Here is a 20,756-nt window from a genome sequence, read left to right as displayed (position 1 = left end):
CAGTCCAACAGCCACCTTTGACTCTCTCTTACATTTTAGATATCTAAACAAACTTGCAATTCTTTTGATATTATTAGCTAGCTTATTCTCATATTTCATCTTTGTCCCATTTATTTTTTTTAGTTATTCTCTGGTGGTTTTTAAAGGCTAATCCCCTGCTTCCAAGTAATCTTCATCACAATACACACTTTCTCTTTTGCTTTGAAGATATCCTTGACTTCCCTTGTCAGCCATTCTCCCCTTAGCATGTTCCTTGGGATGTATTTATGTCGTTCCTCCTGAATTAACCCCAGTAACTGCTGCCATTGCTGCTCCATCATCTTCACTACTAGGCTCCCCTTCCAATTAACTCCAGTCAGGTACTCCCTCATGTCTTTGTTATATTGTTGTATCTGATTCAATCTTCTCCTCCTCAAACTGCAAGGTGAATTCTATCATAATAAGCTCATTGCCCCCTAGGGGTCCTTCATTTTCAATTCCCTAATCAAGTCTGCATCATTACACATCATTACGTCCAAGATTGTCTGTCGTCCTCTTCTACAAACTATTTCAAAAAATAATTTGCAGCCATTCCATGAATTCCTTTTCCTGAGATCCCATGCCGATCTGATTTCCCCAGTCCAACTGCATATTGAAGTCCCCCAAGATTATTGTAATAGTGCCTTTCTTACATGCCTTTTCTATTTCCTGATTTATTTTCTTCCGCAAATCCTGACTACTGGTAGGAGGTCTGTACACAACTCTTTCAGGGTCTTTCTCCCCTTGCATTTTTTTCAACTCTATTCACATCACTTCTAGCTATTAATTTCATTTCATTTCTTACTAACAAGGTAATCCCCACCCCTCTGCCCATCTGCCTGTCCTTTTGATAGGATATGTTTTTGTGGGTATACTAGAGTTTTGGATTTCTTCTTTACTGAAAGAAGAGTTACTGGTCTCACCCAAGATCATCACAAAAGTAGGGGCTCATTTCAGATTGTAATATTCACCAATATCCTAACATATTAAGATTGTTAAGCAAAATTTTCCTCTAGTTTGATATAGAAGGGATTTTCCAGTTCTATTTCCAAAAGTACAAGTGGATGTATGAAAGAAATTTATCATGAAGCTAAAAGTTCCTCACAGCCGAGAACTGTTGCTTGTTAATCCAAATCTAAAAAACATTGTGAGCTCTATATTTTATTCGGAAACAGGAGACTTATTTGCTAAACAATGGAAACAGTACTGCCTTGCATTCGGCAGAAATGAAAGATTGTGACTCTGAATTTCTTGATCTTCTTCATTGGATAATGTGCTTTACCTTCAAACGCTAACTGATCTGCTAAAAATTGCATGGCACGGTGGCGGCACGGTGGCACAGTGGTTAGCACTGCTGCCTCACAGCGCCAGAGACCCGGGTTCAATTCCCGACTCAGGCGACTGACTGTGTGGAGTTTGCACGTTCTCCCCGTGTCTGCGTGGGTTTCCTCCGGGTGCTCCGGTTTCCTCCCACAGTCCAAAGATGTGCGGGTCAGGTGAATTGGCCATGCTAAATTGCCCGTAGTGTTAGGTAAGGGGTAATGTAGGGGTATGGGTGGGTTGCGCTTCGGCGGGTCGGTGTGGACTTGTTGGGCCGAAGGGCCTGTTTCCACACTGTAAGTCTAATCTAATCTAATCTATTTGTTTTTCCACAGTTCCTTCTTAAACACAGACTCCAGAGAAAGGAGCAGCCACCTGCAGGACTTGAATCTCTGCCTCTGATAGATGACACCCTATTTTCCATACATTGTAAAAACAGTTTCTACAGCCAGCAATACTGCTATGCCAGCATTCTGCCTCACTGTTCTCCAGCTGTCCATTCCAAGCCCCAGAGGCTTCCTCAGAAGCTCCATTCCTTCAGGGCCATGCCTCAGGCAGCCCACCACTCATGACCTCTTGCTCCAACTCCATGATCCTGCCAATGAAATCACTCCCTCTGCAAAGGGACACGCAGGTGTCAAAGGTTTCCCCTACATGGCATTCTCTCACATCTTCAGCTAGCAGCAAAAGCTTCCTCATGGCTGCCACGGCAACTGTGGGGCCTGGAGTGAGTCAGGGAGACAGTGCCTCCCCATTACATCATAAATCTCTGCATTATACCTGCATTTCACTAACAATGACATTTGGAAACCTTGATTTTAAAAAAACGCTGAAATTGTCATATTTTGTGCATACAATGAGCTTGTTATAAATCAATGTTTAAAATGCTGAGTTGGATGTTATCATTTCATCCAACCCATTTTTCTTTCCTTACTTAGCCTCCTATCAATCAAATGTTTCCTCCATTTGAGAGAACAAAATTTTTAACCTTATTGCCTTAGTATTTGGACGAACAATTAGATGGTTTCTGGGTTGAGAATCCAGACATAGGAGAATTAGGCCCTCTAGTTAAACTTTCTGGCAAAGGTCCATAGAAACTCACATCCAGGATCACTGTCCCAGTTAGAAATGACAGATGGGATGATGAGTCGGAACCAGGAGAGTTTACAGCCTCACTGGCAGCTTTTCCCAGTGACTGCACAGATGTTTATATTGTGATGACTTGAAGAAGCTACTTCTGAAGAAAATGGAGGGGAGGTGTGGAAGTTCAATAACTCTGTTGAATTGTGGAAGCCTTATCCAGAGATTGCCAGTACCTTCTTTGCTAAGACTATGACCAGTAATATTAATCTCAATAATATGTCACAAGACTCTGTGAATGGTTGATCTCAGCCATGCCATCTTTTCCCGTTATAGTATTGAATGCTTATGAATTGCAGACATCAATTAGTTCCTGTTGGTCCTCCAATAGGAACTATTGTGTTCCAAATGCTGCATGAGACCCAATTACCATTGACAAATAGCCATGCAGGCACAAAATCTCTCTCCATTATCTTCTAAATAATTTAATTGTCTTCCCATTGCCTCCATGTAAGTTGAGGTCAAGAATCCCAACGTTTCCCCATAGACAATGGAAGGAGGTGGGAAGACATGAGGATACAGTTCCAAAGACATTTGTCCCAATCTTCTCTTCTCAAAAATTGTCTCTAATCATCTGGGAAAAATTCCAACTATCTAATTTCCTGCTATTTCCAGCAGGTACATAGATAATATTTCAAGATAAGTCAAACAGCAGTCATAGTGTGAATGAAAGACTTTTCTCCAAAGTGGAAAACCTGGTACTAACCTTTTCATATGCAAAGGAATGGATGATGTTTTAACCTGGTCTAAGTCTATGCATATATTTATAATGCATATAAATAAATATTGTTACATATATAATATGCATACCTAAATTTTTTGGCTTTTATATATCTCACATTTAATTAAGTTACTCTATTGTTTTGTTCTTAGTGAAAGCGTGATTCCAGATGCAGTTCCTCTTTGTTCATTGGAGTCAATTTGTTTAGCACTTTTAGAATCGAATTGAATTGAATTAGCCTAATTGTTACATGTGGTCAGATGAGTACAGTGAAAAGTTTACAAGACGTCACTCATGGTGCCACTTTAGGTACAAATGGCGCTAGGTACAGATTCTTCAGTACAAGTTCTTAGCAAAAGAATTAGAAGATAAAAAAAAATCCAACATTGCAGTTTGTAGGAATAAATTAGAAAATGGAGAAATAAAACGTTTGGACCAATAGTCGTTCCAACCCAGTCCATGCTAGCATCTAGCTTTCCAGTCTGCGCCAGGCCTTAATTCCAGACCACACCAGGCTTCACTTTGAGGTTCTCAAGGCCAGGAGACCACTCTGGAACCATCTCAAGGCCGGAAGTCCATGCTTAGGTCACACTGGATCAAAAGGCCGTCATGGGCCACCGAAAGACTACCACACCAGGCAGAGAGAACACCGTGCTGGGTCTGCACGTAGTTCAGGATTCCAAGGCCCAGTGTCCAAGGGCGAGAGTCTGAGCCTACACTGAGGCAGGGAGTCCAAGGATGAGAAGAAAGAAGTGAGAACAAGAAAAAAAAACACAAAAGAGAAAATAAAAAAGACAGAGTGGATGAGCATTGGCTGAAACATCCTATTCTGCTGCCATTTTGGACCTCATGTGATGTTAGGCTGGAATTACCTAACAGATTCTTTAAGGTATGACCGAAACTAATAGAAGAAGACATGCACTCTTAAATACATAGCAAATTTATGAGCTTAATCTACTTTATATACAAACTAATAAGGAAATCTATTTGCTTAAACTAATTTATACAAATGCAAACTAATGACTCTCACTGATGTTCAGCTTGCCAGGAACTGGCAATGGTGGCATTTGGAGCTCTGTTTCAGATTCCATGATACATGTCTGCTCAGCTCGTTGGTGAAAGTCAAAAGCCCTGGTCTTGCAAACCCGAGCCAATGGCGAAAGTCCAATGAGTGGGGTAAAATCACCAATATTAACACTATTTGAATCTGATGTTATATGCTGTATCACCATTTCATTGTACTTTCTCAGGCATTCTGTTATGCAAAAATAGGTTAAAAAAAACACATCCAGGTGGCTGTGTTTTCTGCACAATCGTCTGTTTCCAGTCCATGCCAAGGTCAGCATAATTACCTTCTAGACAAGTCAGGCTGTTTTCACACTGGGCCTATTTTTCAAGGAATGTTCCATTTTGCTTCAATTGCTATTGTCATGTCCAATTAATCCTGAATGGCTAACTCTTAATGATCTGGTTTGGAGGTGTAATATTTTAAGCCCAATACTACACCACTTAGAGGGTACCTGTGTTTCCTTGAACAGATTGCATTTTGCCTTTACATATTTTAAATTCAAATCATCTGTTACTGTTAATTCTGCAATTTTCTCAAGTGCTTGAGGTTAATTAAATGTTTCATATTCTGGCAGTTGAGTCCTAAAAAAGGTCAATTTAATCTCTTAGAATCATAGAGTCATAGAGAAAGGCAGCATGGACACAGACCCTTTGGCCCGACTCGTTCATGCCAACCAGATATCCTAAGCTAATCTGGTCCCATTCGCCAGCACTTGGCCCATAATCCCTCTAAACCCTTCCTATTCATATAACCATCAAGATGCCTTTCAAATGATGTAATTGTACCAGCCTCCAGCAGCTCATTCCATACATGCGCCATCCTCTGTGTGAAAAAGATGCCCCTTGGTCACTTTTAATTTTTTTCACCTCTCACTCTAAACCTATACCCTTTAGTTATGGACTCCCCCCTACCCAGGCAAAATACCTTGTCTATTTATCCTATCCATGCCCTTCAAGATTTTATAACCTCTATAAGGTCACCCCTCAGTTTCTGATGCTCCAGGGAAAACAGTCCCAGCCTCTTCAGCCTCTCCCTTTAGCTCAAACCCTCCAACCCTGGCAACATCCTTGTAAGTCTTTTCTGAACCCTTTCAAGTTTCACAACATCCTTTCAATAGGAGGGAGACCAGAATTGCAGACAATATTCCAAAAGTGGCCTAACCAATGTCGTGTACAGCCACAACATGACCTCCCAACTCCTGTACTCAGTGATCTAACCAATAAAGGAAAGCATACGAAACACCTTCTTCACTACCCTATCTACCTCTGACTCCACTTTCAAGGAGCTATGAACCTGCACTCCAAGGTCTCTTTGTTCAGCAACACTCCCCAGGACCTTACCATTAAGTGTATAGGTCCTGCTTTGATTTCTTTCCAAAATGCAGCACTTCGCATTTATCTAAATTAAACTCCATCTGCCACTCCTCAGCCCATTGGCCCATCTTAATAGCATGCTTGTATTCAGAACCCTGCTTCTCAAATTTCACATCTATCCCACTGTTTATAACATTTTGTGATATGACTGAAATGCTTGATTTCTGAATGATTTCTGCATAATAAACTGAGAGTTAATGACATTGAACTACTATAACATAGCTTCAAGATTAGGATCTAGGAACAAATGCAGTCTTACATTTCAGAACAGAAGAATAGGAGAGACAATCACTTGGATTTAAAACAGACACAAAAGAAAATACTGCCAAAAGAAATCCAGCATTTATCAGCAAGCGATCCAATAACATAAACATGCCATTAGATTGTGAACCGAGATCACAGAGCTGTTTTCTCTCATTTTCTTATGTCACTCGTCTTAAATTTATTCCCCACAAAAAATGATAGAGAAATAATATTTAAAATAAATAATGTTTAAGTTATATCATTACATGCTCCACTTTATTTATGTTAGAATTGTTTATTGAGGAAGATTGTGAGAATGGATTCATTAATTTCTTGCAGCTGCAAAGCTCTAAGATACAATTCCAATAAGACCTGACCAAGTTTCCACTCACATGAAGGCATATGAACAGGCTTTATTGAGATTAAATATATACAAGGGAAGAACAATTTCTGGAACTTTACTGACTCATGTTCCAGTTCCACATGATATGGCATTACTGTGACACAGCTCCTTTTAACATGCTCATAACTATCCTTGAAGTAAAGATAGAATCAATCCTTTGCTCCACTAGCATTGCTTCAAATCAAGAGTATAGAATTACAGAATCATGGTACAATTACAGACTTCAGTTTGGGTATTTTGTTTTGAGGTCTAGTTTCACGATTGACATTGGGTCCTTAAAACTAGATTAGGAAAAGAAGGGAATGTAATTTTCAGGCAGTTCTTTAGTTGCAATTATTTTAATAAACAGGTTTTCTGCTGCTCAAATTTGAGGTGAAGAAACTTTCTAATTTTTTTGTCACTAAACAATGCAATGATTTCATTTTGTTTTAATGATCTACAATCTTCTGTGTAGATGGATATTATGTTCCTGCATTTGCCCTTTGTATATACAGGAATATAGGAAAAGGAGTGGATCACATGATCCTCAAAACCTTTTTTTTGCCATTCTGTTAGGTTTTGGCCAATTTTTGTCAGAACCCTATTTACTTGCTTTTGATCCTTATCCCTGGTATTATGACCTAACAAACATTTATTGATCTGAAATTTGAAAAAGTTCAATTAACTTAGCATCCACAGCTTTTTGGGGAATTAACTGCCCCCAAATTGCTACTTTCTTAGAGTGGGAAAGTTCTTCCAGATTTCATTTGAATGCCTGGCTCTAACTTTAGAATTGGGCCTTTTTTTTTCTGTATTTCCCCATGAGATAAAGCAGTTTCTCTGTATCTTAAATCCTTTTATCATGTCGCATATCTCACTTGCACCATTCTGCAACCTATAAACTAAAGAGAATATAAGCCAAATGTATGTAGTCTGGCCTCAACTTAACCCTGGTATAATTCTGATGAATCTGCATGATACCCAATATGATTAATGTATACCAAGCTAAATAAATTTTTTTTAAGAAAAGTAATCAAAATTAAAGTCTGGAAACATAGCTGGCAGTACAGCAAGTACTAAATTCTAATTCTTCTTTGATGATTGTAACAAGAATATTTATTTGAAGAGTGAAGAATAAGAAAAGGGCAACTGTTTTCCTGACCTTATTTTGATAAATGTTGAATCCTGGCCTTTTAAAAAATCTCCCTCTTACCTTCTATGTTTCTTTATTTTGAATTTGTAAGCAATTAATTTATACTCTTAACAATTCAACCACATCCAAATTACATCCAGTTCTGGATTGCATCGTTTAGGAAGGACAGGAAGGATATTAGAGAGGATATAGTAAAGATCCAGGAATTCGGATCCAAGGATGAAGAACTTCAGTTACATGAATAGATTGGATAAGATGGGGTTATTCTCCTTGAAGAGAGGTGAAGAATAAGAAGAGATTTGATAGAGATGATGGAAACCATGAGAGGCCTAGAACAAGTGGTTAGAGAGAAATGGATCTCATTGATGGAAACATCAAAAACAAGAAGGCACAGAATTGAGTTAAGCAAAAGAAGCCATTGGTCGTAAGAAAGAATGTTTTACACAGACAGAGCTTAAGATCAGAAATTCAATGCCTGAGAGTATGGTGGAGGCAAGGTCAATAGAAGCTTTTAAAAAAGAATTAGATCATTTATTTGAAGAAGAAAAAATAAGTTGCAGAGAAAAGGTAAGGGAAAATTGCAAGAGGATAGAGAAGAAATTGCAGGGACCCTGGCTGATATTTTTGCAACATCATTAGTCATGGATGAGATCCCAGAAGACTGGAAGGTAGCGAATGTTGTGCCCTTATTCAAGAAGGGCTCCAAAGAAAAACCTGGGAACTATAGACCAGTAAGCCTAATATCTGTGGTAGGTAAATTACTTGAGAAGATACTGAGAGATAAGATATACATGCATTTGGAAGGACAGGATTGATTAGGAGTGGTCAGCATAGCTTTGTGCATGGGCGATCATGCCTCACAACTTTGTTAGAGTTCTTTGGCGAAGTGACCAAGAAGGTTGATGAGGGCAGGGCAGTGGATGTAATCTACATGGATTTCAGTAAAGCCTTTGATAAGGTTCCATATGGTAAGCTTCTCTGGAAGGTTAGATTACATGGGATCCAGGGTGAGGTGGCAAATTGGATACAAAATTGGCTTGATGGTAGGAAGCAAAGGGTAATAGTGGAGGGATGCTTGTCAGACTGGAGGCCTGTGACTATTGGAGTGCTTCAGGGGTTGGTGCTGAGCCATTGCTGTTTGTTATCTATATCAATGATTTAGATGAGAATGTCCAAGGCACGAAGAGTAAGTTTGCAAATGACACTAAAATAGACAGTATTGTGGACAGCATAGAAAGTTGTCAGAAATTGCAGCAGGACTTTGATCAGCTGGGGAAATGAGCCAAGAAATGGCAAATGGAGTTTAATATAGATAAATGTGAGGACTTGCATTTTGGAAAGTCAAATCAAGGTAGGTGTTTCATGGTGAATGGTAGGGCCTTAAGGAATGTAGTAGAACAGAGGGACCTTGGAGTTCAGGTACACAGCTCTCTGAAAGTGGAGTCACAGTTAGACAGGGCAGTGAATAAAGCTTTAAACACACTGGCCTTCACTGAATATAGATGTTGGGAAGTTATGTTGCACTTGCACAGGACATTGGTGAGGCTGCAGTTGGAGTTTTGTGTTCAATTTTGGTAACCTTGCTATAGGAAGGATGTTATTAAACTGGAAAGACTGCAGAAGAAATTTACAAGGATGTTGCCAGGACTCAATAGTCTGGGTTATAGTGAAATATTGGATGAGCTAGGACTTTTTTCTTTGGAGCGTAGGGGATTGAGTGGGGAACTTATAGAAGCATATAAGATCATGAAAGGCATGGATAGGGTGAATGCACTCAGTCTTTTTCATAGGGTTGGGAAATTGGACTAGAGGGCATCAGTTTAAGGTTTGAGGGGAAAGAATAAAAGGAAATCTGAGGGGCAACGTTTTACAGGGAGAGTGGTACACATATGAATGAGCTGCCAGCGCAAAGTGGTTGAGGCAGGTCCCTTAACAACATTTAAAAGATATTTGGACAAATACATGGACAGAAAGGATATGGGCCAGGTGCAGAGAAATGGGGTTTGCGTTGATGGACATTTTGGTTGGCATGGACCAGTTTGGGCCAAAGGGCCTGTTTCCATGCTGTAGGACTTCATGACTCTATCACTCTAAGTGACAATAGATGAATTGCTCCTTCATGGATATGGTGAGCCAAATGGCCTTTCTCTGCACTGTAATCATTGTATTATTCCACAGTACATTGCCATACACAACAGTTTACTCCATAAATTAAAGAGAGTTAAATGAAGAATGAAGCTGTTGTTTTAAGTCACATGTTGTCATATAACATTTGAAGTGCACAGAAAGAGGTACTTCAGCCCAATAGTTCCATGCTGGATATTTATGCCCCACACAAGCAATTATTTAGCCTCTCATCATGTTTAGGGTATGACAGCACATTTTCATTAAGTGCCAACAAATGTAGATTGGATTATCCTTAAATATTTGCTTATTAAACATGTTAATCATGAGTAAATACCTCATGTATAGTAAAATGATTGTCACAAAAGTTATTAGTTTCATCCATTTCAAATTCAATGGTATTATCATCAACAAGTATCACAGCATTAATTGATTAGGGATTCACCAATGGCTAGATATTCAACTGGCCATATTAATTCAGTTGATACTGGGCAGGCCAGAGGCTGTGTCAAATGTATCAAGTAGATTGTGCCCTAATACTCAAAGTCACTTAATCCAACATTTCACAAATTAAATCTGTGATGGATTGCCCTCTATTTGCCTGAATGGCAATAGCGATACAATGGTTCAGCAGCATCTAGAACAAAGTAACTGCTTGACTGGTACTATTTTAGGGATCCATCTCCTGCTCCCACCTGATTACCATGGCTGCTATGCATACTTTCTTACTTACAGGACATTGCTACAACTTACTAAAATACCATCACAGCATGTCCTAATTTTTGACTTCCACTGAATAGGACAATCATAACAGGTACTTGGGAATGCTAGCACCTCCATTTGCCCTTCTAAATCATACATTTTCTTGATTTGGATCTACACAGAAAACTCCCCCATTATCTGGTACCCAAACATTCAGAATTCTCAGATAATCAGCAAAAAAAATCAAAGAAAATTTACCATTTTTATAATGCCCTCGACATCAGTAATTATAAGAGGAAGAGATGAAGAATGCAAGACGATTGGAAGTATATTAATTACCATTTACATTGCAGGAAAAGGCTCTATAATATTGAGATATGTTAATTTGGACATCATGTAGTGAGCTTTTACCTCCAGCAGGTTTTTGTATCTGCTGTGACAATATCTATGATTGCTCCCATAACATAGAAATGAAGTGTGGGTAATGTAGTTCCGAAAGATTAATCGTGTTTATTACAGCTCCTGACATTTAGATTCCAAGATGGCGTTGGATTAGGGCTCCTGAATCTGAGCTTGTCCACTCTGACCACTTTTCTTCCTCCTTATCTAGCTTTATTTCTCTTCTTTTATTTTTTTCTCTCTCTACTTACCTTCTGGAGGGAGCTTGGTCATAGAGACAGGGACAGCAATGGTAGTGGCTGGGGGCCCAGAGAAGGGACTTTGGCAGTGGACCACAAGGAGTTTGTTATGCCTGGACAGAATTATGGTGGTGGGTGGCATCACAGTAGTGGCTGGGGGCCTGGATTAGCACCAGAGCTGGACTCTGGTGGGCCTGAGGCAGTCTACAGCAGGACGGCAGCATGGAGGTGTGGGATTGAGAGATCAAGCCAAAGTGCAGGGGAGAGATCAAGCCCTTTGATGAAAGCCCAGCATGGAGCACTGCAGGTCCATGGCCAAAGAAGGACCATAATTTGGAACTTTATTTTTCATTTACTACTTTGTACTGACAAGAACTGTAATGTTGAACTTTTAACTTATTTCTTTATTTTTTCTACTTTATACTTAATATTTTGTACTTAGGAATCTTGTACCCAAGATGTGCTTTATATGGTGACATTGTAACCTTTTCACTGTACTCCTGTATCTCTTTACTTGAGTACACATGACAATAAAACCTAAGTTTAATTCTAATTCTATTTAATGTCTGAGGTAGTACTAAGTTCCAAAAACAGTAGTACACTTCCATCAGAGTTCCATGTTCAAGTGCCCCCAGTTAGGATGGAGTCTATCAAAAGCATGTCTCTTAAAGGCATATTGCATACTAGCTGTAAAACATAATATAAAAGTAAAATGAAGTTACAAGCTGCTTAGGTTCAGCTCAGGATTGATACAGCAATTCATGTCCCTTTACTACTTATAATAAATTATTGAATTTAGAAAATGGTTGAAAATATAAGGAAAATAAACAACCATACAAAGCCCTGAGGAATTCAAGACTAATCCATAAGATACATTTAGAACCTAACTCTATCATTTGATTCCACCCTGGAAAACAGTCAAGAAATATCCACTCTGAAGGATATCCACTTTGAAGTTAATGTTATGAGTATAAGGCACAACAAAGGTGGCTAATTGCAAATGAAGTAACAGAGGGAACAAAAAGCAACTGTTCAGGAAAAGAACAGTTTTTTGCCTCTGTCAAAGACAAGGCTTGATAAAAGTGAATCTTTTTAGATAAAGCATTTTGAATAATTTCTGTTCTGTGAAAGCTAGCATGGAGGGGTCAGACTATATACCATTGTATTTCTGGTTGCTGCAAGAAGTGTAGTTGGGCTAGAATTATATGAATGTGCTGTCAAAATGAGGCAGAACATCATTATGCTCTGCCATTTCAATCCATTCCCTGCTTGGTCTCTGATCAGTAGATCCCAAAGTGCCTCAGGCATTGATGAAGCCTCAACGAAAGTTTGAATGTTAGTGGATTGAATGTTCCTCAGCAATGCAGATTTGACATTAAAGCTTCTACAGTGAATAGGTGTCATATCTCAGACTTTTAAAATCATTTTTCACTACTAGGCTTCCATTAATATGTTAAGGTAACATATATTCTCAAAGAATGTAAAAAGGCATCCAGATATGTGCTTAAAATGTGAAATAAAAGTTGTACACTGTGAACAAAATAATAAGCAATTTTCTAGATTGCTCTGAGATTCAAAATGAAACCTTGATGATTTTTATGCTTCTTGTTTAAAAGACTGAGTGATTGGATTGCTCTCTAAATCGATTTTTTCCATGAATTAATTGAACAGAAATCTTGCAGAACTTTTGAATTTTGTGCAACTTAAATTTCTCAAGTTAGTACATGAACATATTAATTGTATCCCAACTTGTAGTGTAACACAAAATTTTGTTAATTTAAGCAGTTTTTTTTCACTGAGGACTCTGGAGTGCTCTAATCAAGTCACTTAATTTGAAATGGAATAACATTAGTTTATTGTAAACTTCAATGAACTTTTATGTAAAACATATTTTCTCATCTCCTTGGTGCCTTTTTAAGGATTTAAATTGCTTACCTGAGTTCCAGAGGTACTGTATCCATACATATGTACTGGCTGCAAAGAAAAGCCAGTGCAATGGTATGAAGATAAAACAAAATACATCTGAGGTAAATGCTGCACATACAAAAAGTATGGAAAAAGCCTGTGAAGGAAAACATAAATATTATATTAGCACAGCCTGACTTTGAGAATAGACAGCCATTCCAGCAAACCTCCCAATATATCTAGTAGGTGTCCGGATGAAATCTGACTAAGGCCTGGTCCATGATGAAGCTGCATGACCCACCAATATCCAATCAGGCCAGCAATGTCAAACATTTGATACATGTGGAATAGTCAGTATCCAGATAAAATTTTAGGGACACAGGGCTTTACAAATACTCAATAATAAATGAATTGATTCCTTTTGATCAAATTTGCACATGGGATCTAATTTGGAAAATTTGGAGAATAGGTCCAAATGTTGTAAATCAAAAGTAGACTCAAGGCCAAAGTGAAAAGATATTAATATGGGAAATGATAAACAAACTATGACAAGGTAGAATAGAAAGTATGAATCTAAGAGTCCGCCAAGAGTCATAGAGATGTACAGCATTGAAACAGACCCTTCGGTCCAACCCGTCCATGCCGACCAGATATCCCAACCCAATCTAGTCCCATCTGCCAGCACCCAGCCCATATCCCTCCAAACCCTTCCTATTCATGTACCCATCCAAATGCCTCTTAAATGTTGCAATTGTCCGAGCCTCCACTACATCCTCTGGCAGCTCATTCCAGACAGGCACCACCCTCTGTGTGAAAAGGTTGCTCCTTAGATCTCTTTTATATCTTTCCCCTCTCACCCTAAACCTATGCCCTCTAGTTCTGGACTCCCCAACCCCAGGGAAAAGACTTTGCCTATTTATCCTATCTATGCCCCTCATAATTTTGTAAACCTCTATAAGGTCACCCCTCAGCCTTCAATGCTCCAGGGAAAACAGTCCCAGCCTGTTCAGCCTCTCCCTGTAGCTCAGATCCTCCAACCCTGGCAACATCCTTGTAAATCTTTTCTGAGCCCTTTCAAGTTTCGCAACATCTTTCCAATAAGAAGGAGAACAGAATTGCACGCAATATTCCAACAGTAGCCTAACCAATTGCCTAACCAACATGACCTCCCAACTCCTGTACTCAATACTCTGACCAATAAAGGAAAGCATACCAAATGCCTTTTTCACCATCCTATCTACCTGCGACTCCACTTTCAAGGAGCTATGAACCTGCACTCCAAGGTCTCTTTGTTCAGCAACACTCCCTAGGACCTTACCATTAAGCGTATAATTCCTGCTAAGATTTACTTTCCCAAAATGCAGCACCTCGCATTTATCTGAATTAAACTCCATCTGCCACTTCTCAGCCCATTGGCCCATCTGGTCCAGATCCTGTTGTAATCTGAAGTAACCTTCTTCGCTGTCGACTACACCTCCAATTTTGGTGTCATTTGCAAACTTACTAACTGTGGATAAGATCAGAATTTACAAAGAGAACCAAAGAATAAAGCTAATAATTCTGTATTTTAATGTATGCATGAAACAATGCAGATGAAATAGGAATGTAAATAGGAATGAATAAGTATGCCCTCGAAGTCATTATGCAAAACAACAAGGATTGCAAATTGAACCTTGAATTGGATAGGGCTCTTGGAAAAGACAAAAAGTAAGAAAGGGTGATAGGGTAGCTTTATTAGCTCACAATGGTACTTTTCAATAGAGAGAAATGACCTAAATGAACTCAGGAAATCAAGACATAGCTACAGTTTGGGTAGAAATTAGAAAAAATAAAGGCAGGAATTACTTGTGGGTGTGGTGTACAATTTCCTTAGCAGTAAGTATACAGTAGTGTTGGGATAAAGAAATAATGAGAGCTTGTTAGAAAGGCATACTGATGATCATGGGAGATTTTCAGCTATGCATGTACTGGTAAAGTCAGAGGGCAAAGGTAACTTTGATGAGGAGTTGATAGGAAGTTTTCAGGTTAGTTTCTTATAAAAACATATTGTGGAGCTGAGCAGAGAGCAGACAACATTAGCCTTGATATTGTGCAATGAGAAAGGATTAATTAATGATCACATAGTAAAGGTATCCCTCGGTAACACTGGCCATAATATGATTGAAGTTTACATGCAGTTTGAGGGAGAGAGGAGTCAGTGCATTTTTTTTATTTAACTAAGAGTAAGTTTGAAGGCATGAAAGCAGAGTGGAATAAAGTGAATTGGCAGATTAGGTTAAAGGATAGGTCAATTGAGACATAGCAGCAGACAATTTAGGGAATATTTCAGAATATGCAGTTCAGGTATATTCCAATAAGTATGAAAAAGTACAACAGTTGGCCCCACAATCTGAGATTAGCTAGACATTGTTAAAACATGGAAAAAATTTGAATACAAGAGAAAATCAGCCAGAAATAGAAAAACAGTCAGTAAGAGTTTCTCTAAATATTTAAAGAGTAAAAAAATGTGTTGGTCCATTAGAAGGTGAGTGATGAAATGATGATAGAAAATAAGGAAATGGCACATGTATAGAATAGGTATTTTGCAACAGTTTTCACTATAGAGGACACAAGAAGCATTCAAGAAACAGCAACGAATCAGGAAATGGAAGTAAGTGAAGAACTCAGGAAAATCACAAATCGCCAGTGAAGTGCTACTGAGTAAATTACTGAGGTAGCGAGACTGAAGTGCCTACAACTGATGGACCTCATCTTAGTGTCTTAAAAGAAGTGACAAGTGAAAGTTGATGGGTTGGTTTCAATTTTCCAAAATTCCCTTGATTCGGGGGATAATCCCACGAGGTTAGAAGATGGTAAATGTAACTCCTTTTTGAAAAGTGGGTGCGAGTCAGAAAACAAGGAAATTCAGGCCAGTTAGCTGGGGAAAATTTTCAAAGCTATTAATAAAGAAGTTATTACAGAGCACTTGGCTAAGGTGTCAGGTCATCAGGCAGTGTCAACAGTCCTTCTGTCAAAGGAAAATTATGTTTGACATCTACTGAAGTTCTTTGAAATTATGACACATACTTTGCGTAAAGGAAAGCTGAAAGGAAACCTCTTCATATACTTTCCAGAAGGCATTTGCTAATGTGCCACATCAAAGGTTATTGCAGAAAATAAAAGCTCATAGAATAACAGGTACTTTATTTTATTCACTCGTGCAATGTTGGCATCACTGGCTGGCCAGCATTTATTGCCCATCCCTTGTTGCTCTTGAAAAGGTGGTGGTGAGCTACCTTCTTGAGCTGCTGCAGTCTATGTGCTGTATGTAGACTCACAATGCCATTAGGGAGAGAATTCCAGGATTTTGACCTAATGGTACCACTGGAAAAACAAAATGCTACATCATACCTCTACTGTCCAATTATCTTCCATGGGCCCAAAACTGCATTTTAATGCATTAAAACAGCATTTGGATCTTATTGGCATGATTCATTTTCATGCTTAAATGTGACTCCTGCTTTTGGGATGGTGTTGAGAAAACCATGGGGAAATTGATGATGCAAAAAAATTCTGAAACATTGACAAAACGTTGCAATAATTCGACAATTGATAAATTTCAAAAATTATATCAGAAAATGTTCACATGCCATAATAATTACGAGCTCTAAAAGAAAGCCATTGGGAGAGATCAAGTGCTCTTTGGGGTTATTAAAAATAGGAATGAGTGAACATAAGGTGCAGAATTTTAATGCAATTGTGAATCCCAAAAACTGTCCAAAGTGTCAAAAGAGGAACTCTCAAGGGGAACTTTCAGGTTATCAAAACATTCAACACTCCTGCCCTTTGGATCTTTGAATTAAAATCTGGACTTCTGTAATATATACCTCGCTATTTAACTCTATTGACATAAGCTTGAGGGATACCATTATTAGATTAGTGTAGTATTCCTGATTTTACAATTTCCTTTATCAAAATAGGGTGTCTATCATTTGACAGTTTAATTAATAGGTCCAAGCAGTTGCAGACTTAGGTCTATGAATTCCAAAACTTAATGTTACAAGAGATTTTGCACTTGGGTGAAATGGGTGTTGTTATGTGGGATTATATGTTTGAAAGAATGTAAATGCAATGAGTTGGCACTTACAATAAACCATACAGGATCATGGTCTATCTCTCAGAGGACCCTGCCACACTGGAATGAAAATCCCAATCTCAAGGGCACTTATTTCTCAGATCAGGCTTACAGTGGATTATTCCAGCTCTTCATTCCAGACCAGGAAGCAAAGGTTCAAGCCTACCTATTATGAAAAATATGGGAACCAGGACCCTTTTACAAATAGGTTATGGTCCACATATCCTTTTTTTGTGCATAAATTCAACTATCCCTTCCTTCTACCTGTTAATTAATGATGTACATATCGAAACTGAGTCATTACTAAAGGCACTAACTAAAGAGATACAAGTTGTATTAATTTTAAAATAGTTTTGATACTGGCTACTTTAACCATGGAGCAGCGGTTTGTTGGCCAGTATCACAATAGCACGTCATGCAAATTCGAGCTCTCAGCATCAATTTCACCGCTTAGAGTTTAGTTTTAAAATAAACTTTCAGCTCTGAGAAATATTGCTCTAAATGTTGCCCATTTAGATGTACATTCTACACACAATTGTCTGAACATGAATTATACTTACAATGCCCTGATATCATGAAGAATTATACTTACAAGGCCCTGATATCGTGAAGAATTATAAACCCTCTTGATAAATAGCCAACCTGGCCATAAATATTCAAATCGGAGCTCAAGGATGAAATCTGCCAGAAGTACCAGTATCCAGACAATGAGGAACTTCAGAAACGTGAACACACTATAAAATCACAAAATAATTCATTATTCATCAAATATCAAAGTTCAATCACAACACTTGTACACCATATAAAACACTACACTCAATAACAATAATAAGAATCAAGTTTTGTTGTGTACCTGTTGAATTCTGGACATGTCTAAGATTCAAAGATCATTTAAGAATGATCTGATGTGCTTTTGAGGCCAATGAAGGTGGAGTTTGTTGGGAGATCTATAATTGGTGATTTTAAATTATGTTATCAAAGCACTAAGAATTTCTGAGGCGATAAAAGATGGTTGTTCCTTTGTCCAGCTGCTTAGTAACATGACATCACATGGTTGTGAGACGTTACCCAATATATTCTGACCAGTCTCAATTTAATATACCAACATGTTAGACACTTACAGGTGTTGATTTGTCTTTCAAACTTAATTCAGAAGTCATCCGTTTCTCATTAGTTATAAACCAAAAATGTAATTATTCTATTTACAGTTTTCTACAAATTTACCAGACCTAACAGAAAATTAATGACCTTTGAAAAAAATTAACTATAATGTCAAGAGTAAGGTAGCTTTCTGGTTTAAGAAGGCACTTAACAAAATGAAGGACTTTGTGAAAGTGTGAAGTGACTTTTCTCAAGAGTGAATTTTTATTTATCAAAGGCATTGATAACGATTGCCATTCTTTCCCTAATTACAAGAATTAAATGTTGTAAGACACGATATATTTAGAAAAGAAGAAAATGTTGGAAAGGGTGGTGGAGTACTTTTACTCATTCGGAATAACATTGTGACAGTGGTAAAAAGCAAACATATCTGTTAACAAGACAAAAATAGAATGAATAGAAATAAAAGATAATGAAAGATAAATAAGATTAGACTAGGAGGTATCGCCTACAGATCACCTAATAATGGAAGGGAAGTATAGGAAGAAAGATTGAAATTGTGTATAAACACAGAATAACCAACCAATGTCAGCTTGAACTACCCCAATATTATTTGGACAGAAGAAGCAGGTAAAGTGGATAAACAAATCCAGTTCCTATACCATTCCAACTCAAAATGTAAAAAACCAAATAGAGGAAGATTTAGCATTGAATGCAGGAATGAGGACTGCACCAAAACAGAGAAGAGTCTTTAAAATAGAAATAAAATTCATCTAGGTGATAATGACCATAAAATATTGTAAGTTAAGAGGATAATAGAGAAGAACATAAATATGATGACAACTGGGTTAGTGGCTTGGAGCAAAGTGATCAGAGAGGCTGGGAATAGAATATGGGAATATAAAATGGACAATTTTGACAAAAATTATGCAAAATGTTTATCATGATAATCAAGAGAATGTAGGAAGATATTTTCTACTAAAAGGAAAGAAACAAACTAAGCGCCAAACATACTCATGCATGAATAAATATATAAGGGAACCAATGAGGGTTAGGAAATAGACATTAAATACATAGACCTCAAACGAGTGGATGATCAGTTTGAATATGAAAAGATGAGAAATCAAAAAAAAAAGCAAGACAAAGAGGAATGAAAAGAGTAAATTATCAAAGAATATTAAACAAAATTTTGTAATCACACTGTGATCAAATCTTTGGTTTTGCAGGCCCAGTGGGGAAGTATATATAGTACAGAATGTTTTGTTGGATGCATCGACTCTTTCAATTTATTTTAAGTGTCTCTCTAACTGTAAGAAAAAATAAAACTAAGGATTGTAATATAATCTGAAGGTAGACTCCCTACATCCTTAGGTCAGGGATTAATTCAACTCACCTCATTTCATTTGTCAACTAATAGACTTTACTTACTGCTCGTGCTCATTGAGCTGCTGGTCATTTGGAGTTGGGTAGCTTTGCAGCACTGACAACATAGCTACATGTAGTGAGCACTTCTGACAATGTACTGAAGAAATTGAAGAGATGTTCAGGAATGGACTGGACCTCCAGGTAAGTCTGGGATCATTCCAAGTGTTGCCACTATGATGTAGACATTATTGGCAAGGCAAGCAATTGTTGCCAGTTCTTAATTACAGCTGAACTAAATGGGTTGCCATATCAAAGTCAAGCACATTGTTGTGGGTCTGGTGGCAGATGGAATATAGAATCATACAGTACAGAAGGGATTCTTCAGCCCATCAAATCTGTCCTACCAAAAAATACTGCAATCAACACTCATCTCACTTTCCCACACTAATCCCATATTCTTGAATATATGACACTTTAAGTGCTCATCTATATATTTTTTAAATGTTTCAGCCTCAACTATCCTCCCAGGTAATGCATTCTAGACCCCTAGTAGCCTCTGGGTGAAAACATTTTTCCTCAAATTCCCACTAATGCTTCTGTCTTTCACTTTAAAATTGTGCCTCCTTGTCACTGCTGCTTTCTATTCACCCTGTACATACCCATCATAATCTTATACACCTCTATACTTCAATGAAGTCCAGATGGTTAGAGGGACAAAGGGATCTCAATGTATAAATACATCAATTCATAACATTTGGGAAACAAGTTGACAAGACTGTACAAAAGTCAAACCAAGCATTAAGCCATTTTTTAGGAGAGAATTAAAAAGCAGGGTACTTATGCTAAATCTGTAAACAATCCTGGTTAGACCGTACTTAGAATGAAATATGCAATTCTGGCCGTATGTTATGAAAAGGGATGAAGAGGTTACAGAGAAGATTTGAAAAGATGATTTTAGATGTGGGTATATATATCTCAGGATAACCTGGGTCTCCTTTCTCTTGTCGAAAAGTGTGGTGCTGGAAAAGCACAGCAGGTCAGGCAGCATCTGAAGAGCAAAAGAGTCAACATTTCAGGTGCAAGCCCTTCATCAAGAATGTCATTCCTGATGAAGGGCCTGTACTTGAAATGGTGATTCTCTTGCTCCTCGGTTGCTGCTTGATCTGCTGTGCTTTTCCAGCACTACACTTTTTGACTCTGATCTCCAGCATCTGCAATCCTCCCTTTCTCCTTTCTCTTGAAAAAGGAAGGCAGCAGAGTGCCCTAATAGCTCTTTCAAAATTATGAAAGGTTTTTATGGAATGAGTGCAAAAGAATGACTCATATGTGGTGAAGAGCATAACCAGTGACCACCGATATAGGATAGTCATCAAGAAATGCAATTGGAA

The 20,756-nt window shown here is 38.1% G+C and overlaps 1 protein-coding gene across 1 annotated transcript in view; it reads right to left on the bottom strand.

Moving 5' to 3' along the window:
- Nucleotides 1-20,756, bottom strand: part of LOC132806651 (macoilin-like) — a 128,732-nt gene that overhangs the window by 45,349 nt on the left and 62,627 nt on the right. The window contains exons 2-3 of the mRNA XM_060821261.1: nt 17,495-17,636; nt 12,819-12,945 (exon numbers count right to left, since the gene is read on the bottom strand). Of these exons, the coding sequence (XP_060677244.1) occupies nt 12,819-12,945; nt 17,495-17,636 (269 nt within the window). The remainder of the gene's footprint in view (nt 1-12,818; nt 12,946-17,494; nt 17,637-20,756) is intronic.

Source organism: Hemiscyllium ocellatum, chromosome 3 (genome assembly GCF_020745735.1).
Source record: "Hemiscyllium ocellatum isolate sHemOce1 chromosome 3, sHemOce1.pat.X.cur, whole genome shotgun sequence".
NCBI classification, from domain to species: Eukaryota; Metazoa; Chordata; class Chondrichthyes; order Orectolobiformes; family Hemiscylliidae; genus Hemiscyllium; species Hemiscyllium ocellatum.
Note: the sequence above shows the minus strand (reverse complement) of the source record. Positions and strands in the feature narration are given on the sequence as shown.